Source organism: Dermacentor andersoni, chromosome 1 (assembly GCF_023375885.2).
Source record: "Dermacentor andersoni chromosome 1, qqDerAnde1_hic_scaffold, whole genome shotgun sequence".
Lineage (NCBI taxonomy): Eukaryota > Metazoa > Arthropoda > Arachnida > Ixodida > Ixodidae > Dermacentor > Dermacentor andersoni.
The window spans coordinates 225369992-225393926 of NC_092814.1; the positions used below are offsets into that span (position 1 = coordinate 225369992).

The following is a 23935-nucleotide window of genomic DNA, read 5'->3' on the forward strand; positions in this document are numbered from 1 at the left end:
ACTTTTAACTAGTATGCCTGCTCAACATTAAAAGGAGACACACCTTGACAGTCAGACACAGTGGCGTAGCTAGGTCGTCTGGCACCCGGGGCCCGTAGGTCTTCTGTGACCCCCCCCCCCCCCACCTCCCCGGGGTGTAGCCGGCGGAAAGAGGGGTGTCTTCAGACGTATATGACCCCCCCCCCCCCCTGGCTCCTTGCACCCGGGGCCCACGGCCCCCCGGCCCCCCCTGTTGCTACGCCACTGGTCAGACATAAACTGGTATGATACTTCCGTGTGTTCTCCGCTATCATCGACTGCAGGAGCCAGGCACTCATCTTGGCACATGAGCGTGGGACCATTAATAACAGACGTAATAGTTCCTCACTGTCTCCCACTGTCTCCCAGACAGAACAACGCGAGCAGGATGCGTTATGTTCTGCCGCGAAATCATCCATACTAGGATCATCATTGCACCAGTAAAAGTTCAATGGAATTACCGCTCTATATCCTCCGGTTACGTTGACCTACTTTATCTAGTTCATAACCTAATTCGAGATGTTGTCCTACTTTAAGAATCATGGCTTTCATCACATCAGCGATTTACTATTAATAATTTTGGAACATTTCGTTTAGATCGCCCTGGTAGAGGCGGAGGGCTGTTAGCATTGCTTTCATCCCCCCCCCCCCCCTCTCGGCGGTCCTGTCCGTGAGGAAGTCCTTGATGTAATTGTAGGATCTTTCGCCCATGTTGAGCTTGGAGACTTGGGACAGAATGGCCGAGTGTTTCACCTTATCGAAGGCGCTCTGCAGGTCGTGCCCCAGGATTGCCTTGTTGTCGGGGGTGCTGCCGCCTCTGTCGATGGTTTAATTGGTACTTGAGCTGCAGCATCGCGTCCTGCGTGCTTATGTGCTGTCTGAAGCCGATCACCATGACCGGGTACAGCCCTTCTCGTTCCAGGTAGTCTTGCCACCTGTTGAGCAGGACGTGCTCCAGCACCTTGCCCATGCAGGACGTGAGCGAGATGGGCCGGAGGTTGCCCGTGTCCGGCGGCTTCCATCGGCTTGGAGATCAGGATGGTCTTGGCTGTCTTGCACTACTTTGGCAGCGCGCCCGCTCTCCAGCACTTGAAGCATTTTGCGAGGTTCTCAATCGAGCCGTCGTCGAGGTTCTTGAGCGCCTTGTTCGTGACGACGTCTGGGCCGGCTGCCGACCGGCTGTTGAGGTGCAGGGCCGTGCGGACCTCCTCGACGTCGATGTCACGATCGAGCTTCGCGTTGGGTAGGCCGCCGTACGGCGCGTGTTGTTCAGTGGGTGGTAGTCGGGAGGTATTTGTCGTTAATGCACCTGGTGACTTCGTCGGCACCGTGTACAGAGACCGCCCGATGTACGAGCTTGGCGTGTCTGTCCCTTTGGTGCGACTTGGTCTTGGTTTCGTTGAGCAGGTGCCGCAGAAGCTTCCACGTATTCGCGCGGTGCATCTGCCCGTCTGCCGCGTCGCAGATCTCGTTCCACTGTTGCGTGCAGAGCGCGCGGCAGTGCGTTCAGACTGCGAACATTTAGGATTAGATGTTTACTGCCTGGTTGCACTGCGTTTACAATGGTTAATGCGTACTTCCGGAACGGAGTCAAGTGCACTGATCACCTGGACTCACTACACCGAACTTGTTCAAACGTAATGCTCCTGGCAAGGGATTTTAATTCTCACCACACCTTTTGGGGAATGAAAACGGATGTTTGTGGAAAAATGTTGTGAAATTGGGTAAATGATAACAATTTTCAATGTCACAATTCAGGTCGAATTACTTTTCTGCGTGGGCGATTCTCATTTGCATTAGACCTGACTTACTCGTCTGCTCAGACGTCTATTTCATCGTGGGATACCTTTGACAATGGAACAAGTAACGATCATTTACCCATTATATTTGAAATGATGCTTTCACGTCAGGCTCCTATTGTACAGCAAAGACGGCTCATTAGTTATAAGTCAGCGTTAAGTTCAAGGTTATCATCGTTGACCACTTGCGATGATCAGCGGAGGGCTGTCTCGGTGTACACTATGTTTAAATTCTGCGACTTAGCCCGCTGAGTTTCCGGTTATGTCTGGCAGCTCGCCGTCAAACTCATTTTGGTGGAATGGAGCATGTACACGGGCTCACAGGCGAAGAAAAGCAGCATGGAAAAGTCTGGAGCTCAAAAATCTCCAACAGTTCGTATGGCTCGCATTCCTCTGTTCTATCCCCCAAAGAAGTGGCGGATTCACTAGAGGTTATCGAAAAAGGGCTTGAAGCATGCTTTTCTTTGCAATGTTCTAGACCTAGCAGGTTTAATAGTTCGACATATGAATTTGTAGAACTGACTATGGCAGAATTATGTCATTTTAGCTGCACATCGATCGGCTCCTAGACCAGACCGTATCACAACAGCTATGATTAAATTGTTATTTAACTATTTCCCTAATGAGCTTTTGAATATAGGTAACTGTTCACTTCAGTAAACATGGATCCTGGATTCTTGAAAAATTGCAAAAATTTCGCTTTTACTTAAAGATCAAAACCTTGGATAGGCCTTTGGCAACATTCAGCCAATTGCCCTTACATTGAATATAGTCCGGCTAAATGAATTCAATTCTTCCCAGGGTATTCTTTGATTGAGAAAAATAAGATTTAGGCCTCAATGTTTCATATGGTCAGCTCACGTTGATTTAGAAAGCCGCATTCAACTCGCAGTACTATCAGGACATGTTTCAGCTTTGGCAACTTTAGATATTGCGAAAGCATATGAGTGTCGAGCATTGAATTTTAATTTCTAGGTTAGTGAGCTGTGCTGTCCGAGACTATCTAGTGGCCTGGATAGAAGAGTTCCTTTCCAATAGACAATTATTTTGTTTCAAGGATGGGGTTACGCCGGGTACATATAAACAGGCGCGAGGCGTACCACAGAGATCTGTTCTTTCTCCGCTTTGACATTTTGTTATCGTCTATCCCAGTTCATCAGGATGTGCAACTTCATCTCTATGCTGATACTGAATTTTTCTCCTCATCACGGCATAGCAATACGTTACACAAAATTTTGCAATCTTATTTGTCTGCACTCAAGTCCTGGCTGGATGGACTGTATTTTTCCCTTGTCAAGAAATACTCATTACTAGCGTTTCCATTAACAAATCTCGTTTTCATTTCTCATTATCGAAATGAGCCCATACCGCAAGTTGCAGCTTTGAAGTAGTTAGGGATAACATATGATGGTACGCTAAACTGGCAGTAGCAAATCGAAACAAATGCTAGTAAAGGAGAACGTGCAATGGGATTGTTACGCCCTTTCAGTAATAAAAAGACGGGTATGCATAGGGCTACGTTGCTGATGATTAAGCTTTACGTCTGCCCCATTCTCGAATTCGCCTGTTCTTCTTTCAGGATGTGCAGCATACAAGGTTAGACCTTTAATACTAATAGAAAGGCAAGCGCTGCGTCTAGGTCTTGGGCTGCCACGTTTTGTGGCTACCAATGCGCTTTATCTGGAGGCTGGAATTCATCCGCTTGAGTCCAGATTTAAGCAACTGAAGCTATACGATGCACCCCTCTCCCGTTTCCAATCCATCTTCATCAATTCTCCCGATTCATTTTTTGAGAATGCACTGGCGGCGTTACCGACAACCGCAAGTTGCTTTTGTTCAGACGCTGTTATCAAAACTTCATGTTCAGCTACCGTGCCTGATATCTCCAAAAACTAATTCGTCAAAGGTGAAACTCATTTTTGATGACATTTCTCCAAAGCAAGCAAAACTTCTTTCAGAGCGCATACTTGGTCTCCTTCAAGATCATCTTAGTAAATTTCCGTCTCACTTGGTTATTTCTACGGCTGCAACAGAAAATTTAGAGAAGGCCGGAGTTGGCATCTTTTCAAATCAGCTTAACTGGCCTTTTGCCCTCCATCTCGCTAATTATGCTCCAATATTTCTTGCAGAATTTCTGGCAATTATTCTAGTCATGAGAAAATTGGGTCCACAGAGCTATAAAGCAATAGTTGCTACCAATGCGCTTTCGGTTTGTACACATTAACTTGCAATAATCGGTCACACCTTCATAGTATATTTTCGATGCTTGTCCAAACAATTTGTCTTAAGTCCGCTTTGTCTGGCTCCCAGGTCACAGTGGAATCTTTTCAAATGAATCAGCTCACTTGCATGCATCCTCGTCACTAAATGGCCCGATATTAAATGTTCCCGATTTTGCTTTTATAATGGGAGCCAGATTTAAACTTATTTTATTTACAAATTGTAACGATTCATCCCTACTTTCCGCAGATTATTTTCGACATCTAAATTTATAGCGGAACATTAGCAAATGCCTTTCACAACAATGCGAGGTGACCTTAACAAGCTTCCGTTGTAGAGTTCCTCGCCTAAATTTTTACCTTCATAGATCTGGTTTACCCATAGGCGAAGACTACGAGGGGGGGAACCCCCCCTCACACACACCTAAAATGTCATTACCACATACCATAAGAAGCCAACATATCATATAGAAGCTTATATCATAAGAAGCCAACAAACAGTGACACCAAGGACAACATAGAGGAAATTACTTGTGCTTAATAAATGAAATAAAGAAACAATGAATTAATAGAAAGTGGATGAAAAAACAACTTGCCGCAGGTGGGGAACGATCCCATAACTTTCGCATTCCGCGTGCGATGCTCTACCAATTGAGCTACCGCGGCGCTGTTTACCCATCCACTTTCTTGGGTATTTGTTTCCTTAGCATAACCCTGGGAGTGTTAGTCAGCGCCACCACTCACAGACCTTGGCGGCAGACGTGGAACGTCCTTTCTGCCGCAGGCGTCATGAGAATGTGACCTTTTTGGGTGAAGGCAACCAGTCAATAAACCCACACATGCGGGTGGGCGCGCAGTCACGTGATATTTTTCATTTTTCGTGGGGTTTCTTTACCAGTCAGAAAAAGTTGTACACAATTAGTACGTCACTCAAAACACCGAAGTTAGATGTCATTTAGGGGTGCCTACAAATGCATCATTGACACTTTGATAATTAGGACAGTATTTCTCGTGATAGATAATTAATTATAATTGCCTAACTAAATCTCAGCAGCGAAAAAATTAGTGACGGCCAGTCCACTGTACTGGAAACAATATCTAGGTTTTCTTGGAGTAACGCAATTGCGCTTTTTTAAAATTCTTCGTGCATGATAGTTGGGACACCCTGTATAATTCACTCAGTACTTGAAATGAGGCCAAGCTGGATTCACTCGAAATCAGTATCAACAGCAGTCACGCGCAGCAAAGAAAAAAGAAAAAAAATAGAGATGCTGCAGTTTCTCTGAAAATGCAAAGCAGTATTAGTGATAGCGAAGTATAAAACAATTTCACTAAGGAAAATTGCACCACCGAGGGACGCCAGATTCTTGGTGGTGCGAGAGGACTTGGGCTGTGAAACTGTACTGTCTCCTATTATGAGGTTTTGTATATGCCGATACGAGGTCGCCACTTCAGTGAACAATTCTTCGCGGTCACACGAAGTTTCTTCAAGTGCACCTGCTTTTAAAGGTTATATATATATATATATATTTATATATATAGGGCTCGAAAAGTTAATCCGCCCCCCCCCCCCCCCCCCTGCTCCCAGAAAAATGAAAACTTTCCTCCGCCTATGGGTATATCCACACCTAACCTCTGCTCTTTTTGCAATGAACCAGAAACTATGGACCATCTCTTTCTTTCTTGCTGCCACTTCTCTTCCCTCTGCAGAATGTTCCTTTTATTTCCAAATAATAAACTGGGTATAGCACTTACTACACCAAACAACTTCTCCTTTCGCGCCTGTCAATTAGGCACTAGCCATGGGTCAACGATTACTGCTATACACAAGTTCATTGAAGGTTCAGGAAGGTTTCGCTGCTGGGGTACCGACTGTGGGAAGTTATTTTCATGTTGTCCTAAATTTATGTATAGACCCTAAAATAATTTCTATTAGCATTTAGTTGCCTAATGCTTCATTCTGAATGTCTGTCTTTAAACCCTCTTGGTATTTTGTTTGATGCATTTTTCAATCAACCTAGTGTGGCCAATACTTCGTGTGGGTATGAGGCATGTTTTAAGCAATAACTTCATGCAAGTGCCTTCTAGGGATGCGTGCCTGTTTCGTGAATCATGGTGCGGGAATCAAAAGGTGGTGCCTCGCCTCATCTTCGCCGTAGGTAATGTACACCTTGCAGAAGTGCTTGAGTTTAAAGTGGACGGAAGCGTCAACCGGTTAGCAGTCAAGATAAACAAGTGACGTTTAGAGTACTGGCAGAAAAAAAGCAAGGAAGAGATTGATACGAGTGGATCACTTAGTCATAGCTAGTGGTAAAAGGTAAATTTTGAAGGAAGAAAAAAAGAAAGATTAAGGAGATGTATGCAAAAATGCTAGATAAAAAATATGTATAGCATACTCGATCAAAGCAAGCAGGCTAGGTGACTATTTGTCATCGCCCCATTTCAAAGGGGATGGAAATAAATCATCATCGTGCTAAGTGCAAAAAAAAGAAAGAAAAAACACATGCTTGTAAAATCTTCCCGAAGCGTCTGACGCAGGGACGTGGAGCCGTTTCAAATAAAGTTATATTCATTCATTCCTTGTCTGGTTTCTCGCGATGCTTTTATTGTTTTTAGCTGTGCTTCTTAGCATCCTATACAAGAAACTAGTCCAACTAACCTCACTTGATAGCCGACACGAACGCCACCTAGAACCGATCAACCGAAAAAAAAAAAAAAAAAAACTGCCACGCACATGACGTGTGTCACTTCTGAAAGTGGCGCCGCAGAAGCGTTGTGAAAACAGCCTTCCCTCCGATCTCTGAGACTATGGCTAATTGCTTGATTCAGCAACCGCCTCGTCATTGCATAGGGCAGTAATTTTCGCACAGAACACGCAGCTCATGATCAGTGGAAGACAACACAGACGGCTTGCCACTATAGATGTTTCAGCGAACATTTTCAATTTTTTTTAAAAAGTGCCTGTAGCAGATAGCAATTCTAGACCATGGGCTGGTCTACTCAATGAGGCGGACATTGCACAAAAAACTGAAATGCATAATCGACAAATTAACAAAATTCACTAATTAAGTCTTAACTAATTACCTTATGGCACATATTGCAATTTACAAATTCTAGCAGGTGAGACTGCAAGGCATATTCACTTGAAAAGAATTGTGCGAATGACATCATTTACGAGATAGGCACCTTAAAAACTTGTAAATAAGCACTGCGGTTCCACTTTCTTAAGAAAACATTGTTTTATGCATTCAAGCACAAATGTAACTGGAATGCCAACGCATTTTTCCACAAAGTTCGGGAATTAAAAAATCAAAACTGGTGTCATATGAAGAATTAATTTGAAGTGTTCCCGCCTTGTGAACCCCCCAGCTAGAATGAGTTAACTGCAGTATGTCCCCTAAATAGCTTAAACTTAATTAGTGAATTTTAGTTAATTAGTCAATTATGCATTTCAATTTCTTGTGCCTCGAGAATAACAGCTCATGGAATGCCACAGGCATTTTTTTTTTAATTTGAAAGTGTTGGCTGGAACACCCGGTATAAGGGCCGACACTTCCAAGGCCCCAAAATATCGCTCCTGGGGCCACTGGTGTCGCTAAGTCGAGGCACACCAGCGCGTGATCACAGAACACTTCTGGTTTTTCGAGTGTTACTATGCTATGGCACGTGAGCTAGTGGAAGTCTTATACATAAAAGAAAATGTTGCAATTGTGTATAGCCTTGTTGTTTGGTACAAAACTAAGCATACCATACTTTCTTCAGACCTTTCACCTCCCGTGATCGCTTAGTGGCTTTGACACTGTGCTGCTAAGCACACAATTGCGGGATCAAGTCCCAGTTGCGGCAACCCCATTTCAATGGGGGCAAAATGAAAAAAAAAAAAAAAAAAACACCCGTGCTGTGGGTGCACAATGAAGAACCTCCCCCCCCCCCCCCCCCCCCAGGTCAACATTAACCCAAGTCCCCTTCTACGTCATGCCTCATTATCAGATCTGGTTATGGCATGTAAACACCATAATTCACCACTGAGGGCGATGATAATCGCCTTCAGTGGCTGGTGCACCTGTGCTTTTGGACCAGTATATACAGTCAAACACCTTTACCACGAAGTGCTTGAAACTTTCAAAATTATTCATTATACAGGTCACTTGGTTGTAAAGGTCGTGCACCACACAGCTCACAATAGAAGTGCGTAGAATTATTCTTTCGTTGTACAGCTCATTTCGTTGTGGAGGCACTCAACTGTACACCGTGTTTCGCTGTCTTTCGAGTAAAGTTATTGGTAGCGCCTGTGACGTGTGTCTTCTGTGTGATTGTGCTTTCGTGCTACAATATGTTTTCATGCAACAGAAACCACATGCCTTTCATTTCTAAAACTTATTTTCCCAGCTTGCTTCCCAGTATTCTTTCTTGAGTGCAACTAATCAACTATACACGATGACAGCTGCACATCAAGCATTTCGAGACATCAGATCTTAGGTTAGTACAAGTTCACAGAAAAAAAAGATGTGACCTGGCTTTCGATGGGATAATCTTCGAGGCACTACATATCACAAGGATAAACCAGCACTGCATGCTGAGCAAATATACTGAGCTGAAAAAAATAAAAAAAATGTACAAGAGTTCAGAATGCACTTTGTCGTTCGAAATCAGCGTTCTGACAAAATCATCAAAAAAAGGAAGCTCAGCCAGACAGTGCCTTGTAGTTAGTCATATCCGCTGTTGATTTTCAAACTTGGCCAATATGTCCTGCAATAGAGTGCTCTTCATGTGTGAATTACCACATTAAATACACCACGCACCTCCCATCAGTCTTGACACCATAAGCATTGAGGCCACTTACATGGAGCATTTCATGCACGGGCAAGTTTTCCCATGCATAAAAGCTATGCACAGTGACAATACCGTATTTACTTGCATAATGATCACACCCCAACTTGCCGCAACGATATGTCATGTGCCAAGTCTAGCTAATAATGATCACGGTTACCATCTGTCAAATGCTACACGAACGACTCTTCAAGATGTACCAAGCGGTCTCTACGCACCAAACATTCTTACGCAGATGTCCCATTTTATTCCTTTTACCACTTTCCACACTTCCATGAAAAAAAATAAAGCTACAACCAAATTTGCCTTGGCTTTATTATTTGTAGGCTTTATAATGGTTGTGGTCAACAACAACAACAAAAAAGGCGCCTATTGATTCTTCTCGTCTGCACTCGTGGGCACGCAACAAATCGTGAGCAGCAACAACAATAGCTATGTTTACACTGATATGTTAGAAGTGTACCCTATTCATATACCAACGCTTGTAACACATCTAATATATTCGCCCACCCTTAGCGGAAATGTGCCTTATTAGGAGAGTAGCGAAGACAAATGCCACAGTTTTCGCAGCATGCCTGCCATGTGTTTCTATGTCACTGGCAGCTAAACGTGCCCATCTCTGTTTCTGTCCCCTCAAAGTGGACATGGCTATGTTATTGCCGCGAAATTGCCAATATTAACAATATTATTCATTACTGATACGGAAGAAACTGTTCCAATGCACGTAATGTACTCACGAGAAGAAAACAAAATTGCGTTTGGCTCGTTCGGCTTGCTCCGCCGACCGCCATTTTTGTTTTGGTGTCCCGCACTGTTACAGCGGCAGTCATTTGTTTTTTGACCTGTTGTCATCCTGCAGCAAATGCCGGATGAACAAACATTTTTTCTTTACAGAAAAGTGTGATCATTTTGCGAGTAGATACGGCATGTTGCCACTAGGCAAGTTGTCACGTAAATAAAGAGCAACAGGCGCTCAAAAGTTTTTGTTTGTCACTTGAGTACTTACTATGTGGCAGCACACTGTCACCTAGGCGTAGCTTTTATGTATGGTTAACTTATCTATGCATGAAATGCTTACCAATGGGTAGATTCACACACAAGCGAAATGCTTTGTCCAAGTTGCTCTTGTAAAAAAGGGGCAATGCTACCAACGCAGATGGCAGAAAACCAGAAAAAAATATATTAGTTTTTTTAGATATATGCAATCCTTTCTGTCATGTAAGTACATGTTAACTGGACACCTGAAGTAAAAAAATTCTGCAGGTGCCACGCACTGTGAGAATCAATACATAAGCAAAGCTTTCTGAGCCGATAGCTTTGATTGCCGATAATTAGCGGTGTTGATGGCAAATGTTTAATGTCTTCAGGGTTTAGTGCAATACAAACAGTAAGCAGATGTTAAACATTACCTTGCATGCACCATCGCTGTTCGTCTGCGTATCACAAAGATCACACACCAAGACATGTTTGCTTGAGGCATTGTTGGGCACCATTGTTCATAACCTCCGGAGAAAGTTTGCATTGTCATTGCCTCACGCCCTCACACCACACATTACATTGTGGCAGAAGATTAAGCTTTAATTGAATTATGGGGCTGTACGTGCAAAAAGCACAATCAGCTTATGAGGCACGCAGTAGTGGCAGACTCCGGATTAATTTTGACCACCTGAGGTTTCGCATCGTGCACCTAAATCGAAGTACTAGAGTGTTTTTGGATTTCGGCCCCGTCGAAATGTGGCTGCCATAGTCTGGATTGAACCCACGACCTCTAGAAACACTATAGCCACAAAGCTACAGCGGCGGGCACAGAAGTATTGATTTGACATGCGACTGCTACCACAGTGTCGCATAGACGATACGGTGCTTTAATGCGGCTTTGTATTTGCACGCCATGTGTCAGTTGTCCGCATGGCAAATTTCCATAGTGCATATTTTTCAGCAATAGCAGAAACATACCGTACTGTACCTTGAACTTAAATTTATCAAGTTTCTCCACAACTGCTGTTGTGTCTAGTAAGTAGTGTTTCCGTGCTTTCTCACATCGCCTTTTCCCCCTCCCACCCTACCCCCAGGTATAGCAACTGCAAGCGAAGAGTGGCAATGCTGTCATTCACTCATTTCGTGACTGCGTCAGTTCTACCCATGCTCTGCCTCCTCTCCTTGCCCCCTCATTACCATTCTACCTACCCCTTATTACCATTCCATCTACCCCTCTCCGGACTGTTGCACATTAGTAGAAAGTGCTGCAGTTTCTGCGTTGCTTTTGCGGGGGGTAACGAATAATCACAGTTGTCAAGAGGGTACTGTGGCGACACCCAGAGAGCACCAGAGGGAATTATGCACATGCGACACGATGTAAAGGTCCAAACGAGTTTCTCACGCCACCTTTTCTCTCTGCCACACTCCTGCCATGTACATGCACACTTTGAACCACCTCCTACTGTGGCGTGCAAGACAGTGACAGCAGCATCAGGAGCAGCAGTGGAAAAGTCAAAGAGGCAAAGAAAGCTTCACTTTAATAATGGCTTTGATGGTGTGAGACCAAGTTGTTACACCCCTGACCACTACTTCTTTGAAGTGCTATTCGAATGAATAATTAATCTTGCCGACCACATGTACACCATTGAAATAAATGCAGAAAATTCAAGTTAACATTTTTGTGCCTACAGCAAGATTTAATATGCATACAACAGCAGGCCCATTCAATATGAAGTGACGACCAGCATGAACACATTGCGTAAAAAACAAATAAATTAGGACACTTAGCAGTTGGACAATGCACTTCCACAAACAAGTCATTTTAGAAAACTGACAAGAGACATGCATACATAGTAGCTCACATTTACTTCTCGGTTTTGAAAGTAACACTTGATCCTTGACTTTATCACATCATACTGAGTAAGAAAAAAGAAAGGCAGATAGACAAGCTGTCCCTTAGAGGGCCTCTGCAACAAACCTGTCTGCTCTTTCCTGCATTACAGACTTTCATAGTCTTTATCCTTTCTACTAGACCGGGGTGCATAATTACCTTATAATCACACATGCAAGGCATTATCTGGATGGTATGTCTAAATGGTTAAGAAGAACACATTCACTGGTTCATCAAAGACAGAAAGATGGGTTTTTTGATTTCAAAGCAACAGTTTGAGGGACAATGTAGTGGGCAGGGCTCTAAGGTTAATTTTGACCCCTTAGGTGTCTTTAATCTGCAGGGTAAACAGTTCCATTGGTAATAGGTGTTGCAGAGCCCATTATTCAAAGTGCAATGCCATAAAATTTACTATTTTTCCAGCTCATGCCAAGTAAACAACAAATTTGAATAAATTCAACTCAAGACATGGTTGTGGTTTCCAGAAACATTTGCAATCGACATCACGAAGGCACTGATGGCATTTATACACAATGTTTTGAATAACTCAAAAAAAAATTTAGACGGTTTACAGCCACATACTTCGAAGTGTTGTACAACCTTTATGGCATACTTTTGCTTCACAATAATAATCATTATTCCTACACATTCATTATTCTTTCACGCTCATAGCAGGCTGCTTCTCTCTCAGTAACACTATGCTGATATATTACTTGCAGGAAGGCACAGAACTCACAATACCATTCACCAAAAAGAGTGTACATTCGTTGCTCTGGTGTAAAAGTACTGTCAGGAGCTAAAATTTGAACCATATGGGCACCATTACAGAAGTGATTATTTTGCAGCCTGAATACTCAGTATGAAAAGGTGCCTTATGCACATGTGCAAGCAACAAGTGCATTGCACTCAATTGTGTTTCATGGCCAGGCTATGATGAAATTAAGCATTTTAAAGACTACTGTCGTATCGAAGTGCCCTGACAGTGCATTGTAAAAGGTGCATATATTTCTGTAATGTCACAACCTTAAAAGAAACAATATTTCTTAATGGAAGTGTTGCTTGTATCACTAACATTAAGTACAACGCTGTAATAATATATATCAAAATTTAGACCATAAAGAATCACAGCAAAGGTGGAAAAACAATGAATGAGCATTAAAGGTATAAAGAAAACAATTATAAAACCAACTACTAATCAACATTTCAGGAAAAGAGTTAATGTTAAGTGCAAATGCTCCAAAATCACATGAAAGGTGCCCCAATGCCTTCGCATAATAAAGACCAGTTCATGTGCCCGAAGTCTTTAGAAGAAATTACAAATCACTTTAACAAGTGCATATTATTTCCAGATTCTTACACTTTAAAAATCAGAAAACCATATTTTAAAGAAAATGCAATGTTGAAAAGAACGTGCAAATGCACATGTGCAGTATGTTTGATCTTGTTCTGGTCTTTCTACAAAAACATGCTAACAGTGGCACTACTGCATGAAGGTTGTGCCCATCAAGTAGTTGTAGAATGGTAAAGTAAGCTTTTATGAACATGAACGTATGAACATGTCCATTCAAACAAACACACAAAAAAGTAATTAAATCTGACAGCAGATTCTCATCTTTACATGCTTTTTCACAGATTGTGAAGTCCATACCATAAAAAGTGAACACGACAACAGGTAAACAAATTCATGACAGCACCCATAACAGTCCACAAGAAATTTTAAGGTTCACTGCTTTTGATTTCAGTATACTATTGCTATAGGTAACATGCTATTTATAAAGTTAGAGTATGAAAGTTGTACGCCTCAAACGAAACACTTTCGCAATGATGAACACAGAAAACACATCATTAAAAGAAATTAATAAAAGAGTGATTAAATGTAGATTACATTATAATTACTCTAAAATGGTTTGTAACATGCCTATTGTAGCTTGTAAAGTCTACAAAATATAAAACCAGGCAATAAATGTGCCACACAAGAAACATGTCAGAACACCCAGCCATAAAATATATCTAAAATAAGTGTCCAAGAATTCCTGTGTAAATAAATCAACAAAACACGTTCACTGCCATGCACTGTAAAGTGTTATATCAAGAGTAAAAATAAAGTTTCTGGTGCAAAAACTCACCAACTATAAAACAAACATTGTAAAAGATAAACATTCATACATGTACCATCGACCCACAAACATTCTATACTAAGCATAAAGTCTGGTGCCTTTCTTGCAGCAAGGATTCTGGAGAAGAGTTTGCTGTTTACAAGTGGACACAGATTAGTGAAGTTTCATGACTCCGCAGTGTGCTGACCACAATGTTCAAGCACATTTAAGTATTAGATGGCTCAATATATGTTGTATGCAAGTGCCAGTGCAACAAATGATGATCAATGTGTTAATGCAACTTGCCTACAAATATTTTCGAAAAACATGAGATGGTTGGTCAGCATCTGATAAAGCAGGACAGGAAGAAGAAAATGTAAGGCATCCACAAGAGCAATAAAGTTCTGGATGGTGTCATTTCTTATAGTGCGCTAGCATCAGGCATATATTGCTTCATCTTTGCACGCAACTGCAGTAAATTAACAGTGTCCAGCCACCAACCAGCTGTCTGCAAGACATTCACTGTAGAAATAATGCCCTCTGTCCCTAAATGTCCCGAATTTAGTTCTTTTTTTTCCCCTAAGTAAGACCATTAAAAGTCAGTCAGAGGGCTTTTCTATTCCTCTTTCAGAATATTTCCAAGAGACCACAACCCACAATGTCCACCTGATAAACAATCTGTTAGACAGGCAAACTCAGAGTGACTTTGAGCAAGTGTCTCTTGATTGGAGGATGTCATAAGAGAAACTCCAGTGACACTTGTAGCAGAGTGCACTCATTTCTAAGTGCAGGTGGCAAACTCACTTACCAGGCAACAAATGTGTTGAGGCTACAAGTGTGTGGCCTTGACAAAGGCAGTTGAAAGAGTAAAGAAAAACAGGAAACAAAGTTAGGTACTTTTGTACAGGTAATGTTCCAATTACATCTGTTTCAATCAACAAAACATCTTGTGCTTCCACTGCTCAATTTCAGTGGCCACTGCTATTACATGCTGTCCTGCATGTACTACAGCAAATAAAAAAACTTCCCTGGTGCTTGGTGGTGTTGCTGTCCCAGCAGTTTCTGCAAATGCCATTCAAGAAGTTCTGTATAATAAAAAAGCAACATCAATTACTGCTTCTTATATAGTAGCAATTATTTCAAATGCCTTTTTAGTATCCAATTCCAAACATTTTGTTTTGCTGTGTAGCCTTGTGTCACCAAAATGGCACTTAGTGAAAACACGGTGCACTTGCTCAAAGTGATACTAAATTTGCCAGTCTGACTGGGGTTCTTACACTTCAAAATTTGGCTTAAAAAAAGAAAGCTATGACAAAGGATCCCTTCCAGCAACAAGAAGGCTACAGATTCCATGCAGGAATACAAATCAAGGTCGGTGAATGATGAAGCTCCAAGAGTCCCTCCACTTTAGGTCCAGTACATCCTGTGCTGACAGGGCAGTTGTACCATATGAAAATACAGAGAAACGCCAGAACACGTAGATGACACCCAGCAGCCAGATGATAACAGAAGTATAGAATCCCAGCTGTATCCACTTCTTCTTGATGACATGGCTTTATGGGATGCAGAAAGCATAACAGTTAAATACGTCGGGCAAACACTTGTTAGAATTTGCACATTTTATAGCAGAATGTTTCATCCAAACACAGCAGCCGCGGCACAGTTAACTTTTGTGACTAACCTAGTGCATTGAATAAAAAACTATACTCATCAATGGTAAGCACTGTTCACTTACCAGAGGACATAGTCAAGGTGCTCCAGCACGACGATGATGCCAAGGATCTTGTACAGCAGTGCGGGCAGGTAGTGGTGCAAAAACAGTGTCCGGTCAGCAAAGAAATATGGCACCAAGTGCATGGCATAGCCGACAACGCACAGCTCTCCTCCAAATCTGAACTTCTCAAACGTATCTGCACAAACAAACATCAATGTACACATATTAAAAGGGGTTTTGCAGTTTAGACATTGCAAACAAACCTGCCCAGTCATCAGACAAAGTTGCCATGAACACTTGAGCTAAATGTAATTTGTATATACATGCATGCAGCAGGTAGACTACAATTTCACATCAGGCTGGTGCTTCACAACCAATGTGCACAATGCTCAACCAATCATATGCAATCATATGCTGCCTGATCTTTCCTCCCACCAATTAGTCTGAGGATATGTTCTTTTCTCCTGCTCAAGAAAAGCTGCCATTAAAGACTGCTTGCATTTACAATATTGTAATTCTGTTTGTCACGGGGAAAAAATAAAAGGAGATGAACTGAAATGCAGGAAAGGCAGATGCGTTCAAAAATTGCCTGCAAGAAATAACAACACAGTGATACCATTTTAGTTACCAAGCAATTCCAAGTAAACCACGCACAGCACGTACCTTCAGGAATGTCACAGACCAGCCGCTGTCGCCTCAGAAGATAAAAACAAAAGATGAGCACATAAAGGAGGAGACAGACTGTGGCCGTATACCAAGTAACCACATTCCCAACCAAGTGAATCTGGGCCTGAAAAAGCAATAATAAATGCAAGTAAGAAGACAAAGAATAACTTCATGGCAGTGGTGGTCTAGCCAGTTTATGATTTGGAGCAATTTTTGAAGCGAGAAAAATTTTGTTCTGGAGCAGTTTAGGAGCCGTCACACCGGCATTTTGGAGCAGTTTCGGAACAGAAAAATTGGTCTTTTGAAACACTTGGAGTGTACAGCAGTAAGCTTTAGCCATTCGGCAAAGGTTGTTATTACTGTGCAATCAGTAAGTGCTGCTCAACAGTGAACCAAGACAAAGCCAACAACAACCAATCAAGCTTGACTTCCTACGGACGGTATGCCATTCACAGTATGTTGCAAACATATTTTTAGGTAGGCAAGGAACTTAAATTTGTAAACAACTAAATAAAATTTTGTAGGCCAACGAAAACAGAGAAATGCACCTGGGCGCAAGATAGACATAAAATTACAAATGTGCTAGAACAATTTGCGCTGTCAGGCACAAGACAAAAAGTGATGGCAAATGACTTATGTGCACTCCAAATGACAGATATGCTTTGATATGCTTTACAGCACTAGACAAAATGCGTATTATGCCAAATAACAATGCTAGAAGCTCTACAAGAGACCAAGCATCTAGGAATGGTGCCAAGATGAGATGCCTCCATACGGTATGTCATAAAAATGGTCATGGCAGTAGAGAACAACATTCGTACCCTCCCGTACACTCGCTTTCATTGTGAGACGGTTTGTCGGTTTCCCATGTGTCGTGTGGCCTCTGCGAATAGATGCGAGTAGATCTAGCGTAAAACTGTAACTTTTATTGTCGATACCCGACCAACCTTTCAAAGTACTACCGATTAGGAGTGTGCCATGGCGAAAATTGGCTGTTGGCCTATGTGTACAGCAAGCTTTCCACAAGCTGTCGCAGAAAGCTTGCCGCTAATATGTTCATATGAGTGGCTAACTGCTAACTAGTTCTGAGATCATGCATACATGTTTCTGACAACTGTAAAAGCCGGCAACTACTGCAATAACGCATAGAAGCTCACAGACTGACTGAAAGTTCCAAATTGCATGTGCAAATGTATGAATCTGCGTGCCTTCTAGTGGCTCATCAGTCCTACATCTTCACACATAGGCGCTGCTTTCATTGCCATTCCCTTCGTGGGCGTCGGGTATAGGAATTGCTTCGATTGGAGTTGATGACACGGACTACCCTTGTACCAAGACATGCGTACCTTATACTCAGATTGTGGTTTCACCATGTAAAAACTCTAGAACTAAATTTTTTTTTGTCGTGAAACCAACCGAGCGCCCTGGTAAGGCTGCATGCAATGCATTGACCTCAGTCGAGTATTTCGCCAAATATGCGAAACATATAGTTGTAGATAATCTAGTCGCAAACTGAATCATTTGAATGTTCACAAATCGATTTGCATAGTTCTGTATCAACGTCCGATTTTTCGGACTTCCTATGGACCGCGAAAACGTCTGAAAAAACGAATGCATGCCTTTTACTGCCCCCAAGGACTCAAATCGCCACAGATAGGTCCGAAACAGCTCTGAGGGCCTGCCGGTACTCTTATTAGGCATATCGCTGCTCGTACTGTGACAGGAGACGGCAGGTGCACGCGTGTATAATTAAGGAATACATACTGTGTCAAGTGACAATTGCCCCTTCGCGCTCTTTGTACGCTTCAGCGCAATGCTTTGCGTATACTTCACCGCGTAACACTGCTGTATTGAGGCGAAGCTGACTTTTGGGAACCGGCATTATGCAAGGCGTCATGCTTTCCGAGCTTCGACGCCATTGCTAACAGTGGCGAATTGTTTTAATGAAAAACACGGCACCGAACAGCAAGAAGCTTGGTAGCGAACGTCGAAGTAGCTCGGCTTAACGCTGTCGCGGTAGTAGCTGTGGCTGCCAGCGGATCTGAGTGCGAGAGCGCCTAGTCTAGGTGGCGAGATAATCAAAATGGCGGCGGTGGCAGCTTCCATCATTTCCGTTTCAGACCTGCGGTCATGGCAAAAAGTCAGGAAAATCGAACGGTGAAGGGTTTTTGCATCCGAAATTTCGGATGTTCGTATACATTGACTCTGTGGGGTATACCGAGGCGTGCTGCGAAGGCGTCCGAATTATGGGGCATGTCCGAAAAATCAGGCGTCCGGAAAATCGGTCGTTGACTGTAGTAGCATACCCTACTGAAAACATGGCATTGGAGTGAAACCGCAAAGATACAGCCCTTTTGCGCAGTTGGCGCAAATTGCACTTGAGTGGGTGCAGCCAGGAGCAGGCAAGTCGAATTGTAGCAAAATGGCGCAAATAGCGCAGTCGGACCACCACTGGCGATGACACCACAGCATATACAGTGCCCTAGAAGTGCCCAGTGTGAAGAAGTGTAGCTTATGTTACTTGCAGAATACTTGCTCAACATGAACAAGGAGCCTGAACAAACAATATCTGACACATCTTGATATGGTTTCAACAGACTTTCCTTGTGCACGAAAGAACCAAGACAAGGTAAAGCCTCTTAGAGTGCTCCCCTTGTACCCTTTTATACATTTGTAACACCTTGTAAAAAGAATAAAAAGAAAAAAAGAATTTTTCTTGTAGTAGCACAGTGTCCACGGGTCTAACTTAGGAAATGTTCTGGTCACTTTCAAAAAGCACGAGTTCCATTGAAACCTCTGAATTCATATAAAAGACAAAAAAACAAGCACCTCACACCTAACCTTTTTGGCAGCATACCTAATGAAAAAACTCCTTTTGCCATACATTTGTATGCATCAAATATATAATGTTGATCAGAGCCCAGTTTCTCATTCATTTTTCAGACAGTTATAGCAGAATTCTTCATACACCTTAGACACTTACATTGGTGACGGGACTAATCCAGTATGCAATGCCACGAACCATTAGTGGCCATTCCATTGGTTCAGAGCTGTACACGTGGTCCTGCACATTCTCCTGGTTTACTAATAACATTTTGTACTGAAAAAGCAAAAAACAAAAGCTTTGATTACATCTATTGCTGAGTGTTTGATGAAAAGAATTCCAAAGCAACATAGTATTATGACCATAAGAGGCCTTTCAATTGCAAGGGAGCTTTAGAAATTGCAGACCAAAAGTGAGCAGATGCTATTGGCCCTGCATACAAAAGAACCCAAGCGGATTTTGGGTAAATGACATGCAGTGTTGCTGATCCTCCCCTTTCAGTGAGCTAAGCCACTTGCACCCTCTATTTCTAATGCTCCCTGAAAACATTGAGCTACATTTCAGCCACTTTTATAGACATATCTGCAATGATGTAACAACTTTGCCACCTACAACTGAAGCTCATGCTTTCAGGAGGGTTAAAATAAATATGAAAGTGCATTCATGTAAGGCATAATATCTTCATAAAAATTCGCTACCCTCACTTGTCAAGACATCTGTCTTATCATCACAACTTTCAAAATATTGGGGGCAAGCTCCACCACTGGAAAAGACAACACTTGAAAGCACTATAATAGGTAGTGGCTGCCTTTGAAGGCGTCCAACATGGCAGGCTACTGCTCAGTGCCGCACTGCTGGACGTACCCAACGGAGCCTGGTGTCAGCCTTCACACATACCCGCAGGACAAGAAGCTGCGTGAAGCTTATCAGGGTGTCTACCAAGTTGACAATTCCAAATTCCCTGAGTTTTTCAGGTTTTCCCTGAATGCCTTTGCAAAATTCCTTGAGTGACACAAAACTTGTTTTATGTGAAGATGGGTTTACACTATTTCGCCCGATGCTGTCACTTCCTAGTAAGCACGTTAAAGAAAAATCAACAACTTAATCCAGTTTGAATAGTAAGGAGTAGTGTTTATTTTATTCAAAAAGTAAGCAGAAGGGCGGGGTTAGTAAAATGCACAGCAAATAAGATATCTTCGAAAAAAAATGGTAAATCCCATTGCAAATCAAGTCGAACCTTCTCTATATACGAATAAAAAGTAGATGCATACAGAAGCAAATATTTTCGAATATGAGATATTTCTATCAACTGATAGCAAGTGCATTGGTATGAGGCCTGAACTTTGCCACAAGTGAGATTCTCTCTCAGCAGCTGGAAAGTCAACCTCAACTGTCCTGACATACTCTCAGCCTGCACATAAGGGATCAATGTTGCTTTTCACTGCTTTAAAGAGTTTATTTTGGGTTGGATGAGGGACACCTGCATCTCAGCATCAGTCAACACTTTGCTTTTCAGGTCAAGCTCCTCCAAAGCGGCAGCATGCTCCCTTTCCTGTTCATTCTGCAATGCGTAGGTCATTTCTGTTCTCATTTTACTTCCACCGCGTGTTCGCCCCCACGGACCACTTGAATCATCCTCTTAGTCATGTACAGTCAACGTCTGATTTTCCGGACTCCCTAAAGGCCGCAAAAACGTCCAAAAATTCAGGCAGTTCGAAAAAATGAATGAACGTCTTTTACTGCCCTTAAGGGCTCAAATCGCCAAAGGCACATCCGAAAAAGCTCTGAAGGCCTGCCAGTACACTTATTTGGCATATCGTTGCTCGTACTGTGACAGGATATGGCGGGTGCACGCGTCTATAACTAAGGAATACATACTGTGTTCCGTGACAATTGCCCCATCCCATGCTTGTAATGCTTCACCGTAATACTTACTTTCGCGTATGCTTCACCACGTAACATTGCTGTACTGAGGCAAAGCTGACTTTCAGGAACCAGCATTATTTAATGCGCCGTGCTTTCCGAGCGTCGAAGCCAATCGCGAGGACCACAAACGCGGAGTTGGTGCCATTGCTGACAGCGGCGAATTCTTTCAATGAAAAACACGGCACAGAACGGCAAGAAGCTTGACAGCGAACGTCGAAGCAGCTAGGCCTAGCGTTGCCGCGGTGGTGGCTATGGCTGCCAGCGGATATGCGTGCGATAGCGCCGGTTCGAGGCGGCAAGGTAATCAAGATGGCAGTGGTGGCTTCGTTTAATGCCGTTTCAAACCTGCGGTTACGGAAAAAGGTCTGGAAAATCAGACGGCGAAGGGTTCCTGGGTTCGAAATTTCAGATACGTTTTCAGAGACGTTCCCATACAATAGCTGACTCTATAAGGTACGTGGCTGGTGCCGCGAAGCCGTCTAAATTATCGGCTGTGCAGAAAGTCGGTCGCTGACTGTACACTGGCAAGTCCTCCAGCGGTCGACACGGCGTCAAAGAGGTTTCGTTACGATTTCTCTCTGTTACTCGAGCCAGCATTAGTGCAATGATTGTTCCCTTTAAACAACATTACTGCTCATTTTCCCTGAGAGAAGCACACATTCCCTGAGTTTTCCTTGAGTATTTCCAGGCTATCCCAAATCCCTGAGAATTCCCGGTTTTCCTGGTTGGTAGACACCCTGCTTATATTGCAAAACTTAGAACCGGCAAGCAGCCATTGGCTACAACTCGAGTGTGCAGCAAGCACTTCGCGAGGAAGATTTCTGCTACAGCGTCAGGGCTGCAATGTTCGGCGAGTAGCAGTAAGCGCGCACGAAGACGCTCACCCGCGCACACTGCCTGGCTAATGTCATGAAGCTTTGGTCTGAACTAGTTGATACTACATACTGGCAAGTTCACTGGAATCAAAAAGGAACGATAAGAAGCACATAAAAAAATGCATGGCTTATGTTCATGTTTGTATTAGCACCAAATAATGAATGTACTGGATTAAGAAAAAGAAGCAGCAGGAAATTGCTTGCCGAGAAGACCAATAAACATACAGTGCAATGCAACTTGACAAATAATGATATTGAAACATCCAAGAATATAGAAGGAAAAAAAAAGATTGGATCATTGCGAGCGACAGCACAAGCTGCCGTAGGTATCGAAGTCCCTAATTATAACGAAATTATTTTTTTAACAGATCTGATAGTGTCCACACAACAGTGGTCGTTTGTGTACTGTCAAATGCTCATGTGCCGTAACCTTAAGCTCATGGCATGGTACGAAAATGCACTTGCAGCAAAAGCAAAACATTGTGCGCAGACATACATGCATATACGCAGCCGGTCATTGCAAGTGTATGCGATCACTGCACTGAGGCTTCATTCTGTTATGCTCCATTTGGTTATGTAGACAGCCCATTATGAGAACATATTTCACAGTTTGCTCTCAGCGAATGCTTATCTTTCACACAACAAACCGGTTCGGGGGACTCCATCGCGGTGTCTGCGTGCAGTAGGCGTTCACTGTACATATTCGGTAAAAAGATAGCATCTGTAAACCATTCTGTGCTTTCTGCTTGCCCAAGGTTATTAGTGTGACAATAAAAAAATTATGTCGTTTCGAGAGTGCTTTTAGAATGTCCAGGAGGGCTTCAGTGAGTTGTTTTCCATGAGCACCGACAGCCAAACCTATGAGGAGCGCACCGCGTTATCCCTCATACTATTCAAGCGAGGCTCTTCTGACAAATGATGACTCTGCAAATTTTTGCCGCAAATTATGACAAGTCCATGGCCCTTTTCACTATCAGCTCAGTATGTGCTGAAAGTTAAAACACAAGATCTCTCTCTCTAACAAGCTGCTTTACCTGAAGCTCCCACATCTTCTGGAAGAATGTCAGGTGCGTAGGCTGCAGTGGCACAAATTCTGCTGAGACCATGTCACGCTCTCTTTCCTTTTCATCGGAATCTACAATTACACACAGTAAGCATGTTAAAAATTGACTGCTTATTTAGCATAATGGCAAAAATCACAGGACACAATTTGCAGCCATTTTGATGTGCATGTTTCATGTACGAAGCTACAGTCACACTCAATATGATCTGCAACATGGTGCTTGTGGTCGAAGGGGCTCCAAGACTGCATAGTGGTGCTGGCATACAAAAAATTGGAGAACCAAGCACCGTTCCAATTACATGTATTTATTAAACCAATTTTTCATATAACAGTGCTGTGCAGTCTTGGAGCCCCTCTGATCAAAGGCACCTTGTTGCAGCTCACTGAATGCAAGTCTACATGCTTGCATAGCACAAAAAATTAAGTGTAACCACTGAACTGAGCAAAGCACGGTACAAGGCCTGGGAAGGAGAAAATTTTATTTTTATTAAATGCAGTCAACATCAATCAATGCAATACACTAGCACAGGTCAGCCGTTTCAGTTTCTGCTCATGTTTTTTAAGAATGATGCCCATGAATCCTGTGCTATGCAGAAATTCAAAGAGCAACAGTAATTAGTAGTACTCCTAGTAATTCCCGGTGACCTCATAAAAATTGAAAGCCTTAGCCAAGGCAGCAAAAGACATATTTACCTCTTGTTATATATCACTTCCTTGATTTGCTGTCATTATCCCAGTTACCAGCAGTATTGTCACAAAACAGGCTTAGAATATAAACAAGCTATTAGAACGATATTATCATATGCTTCTAATTTTCATATAAAGTAAAAACTCTTGAAACTTGGCTGCTAAAATGTCGAAATAGTTCAGTGCACACAAGAGCAAATTACTACACCAGGGTGTCTACCAAGTTGATATTTCCAAATTCCCTGAGTATTTCTGCCGAAATTCCCCGAGTCACACAAAACTTTGTTTTATGTCAAGGCGGGCTGACACCATGTCGCCCGATGCTGTCACTCTCTAGAAAGCATGTTAA

General features: G+C 42.7%; 1 protein-coding gene and 1 non-coding gene across 2 annotated transcripts in view; both read right to left on the reverse strand.

The window, feature by feature from the left end:
* Positions 1–4629: 4629 nt before the first annotated feature.
* Positions 4630–4702, reverse strand: TRNAP-CGG (transfer RNA proline (anticodon CGG)). Its single transcript has one exon. It is a non-coding gene; the product is annotated as a tRNA-Pro (tRNA).
* A 6661-nt stretch (positions 4703–11363) lies between these two features.
* rt (Protein O-mannosyltransferase rt) overlaps positions 11364–23935 on the reverse strand; it is a 59474-nt gene continuing 46902 nt past the window's right edge. Inside the window, exons 15-19 of the mRNA XM_050196034.3 lie at positions 22871–22971; positions 19195–19311; positions 16209–16335; positions 15567–15741; positions 11364–15384 (exon numbers count right to left, since the gene is read on the reverse strand). Of these exons, the coding sequence (XP_050051991.1) occupies positions 15198–15384; positions 15567–15741; positions 16209–16335; positions 19195–19311; positions 22871–22971 (707 nt within the window). The 3' untranslated portion in view covers positions 11364–15197. The remainder of the gene's footprint in view (positions 15385–15566; positions 15742–16208; positions 16336–19194; positions 19312–22870; positions 22972–23935) is intronic.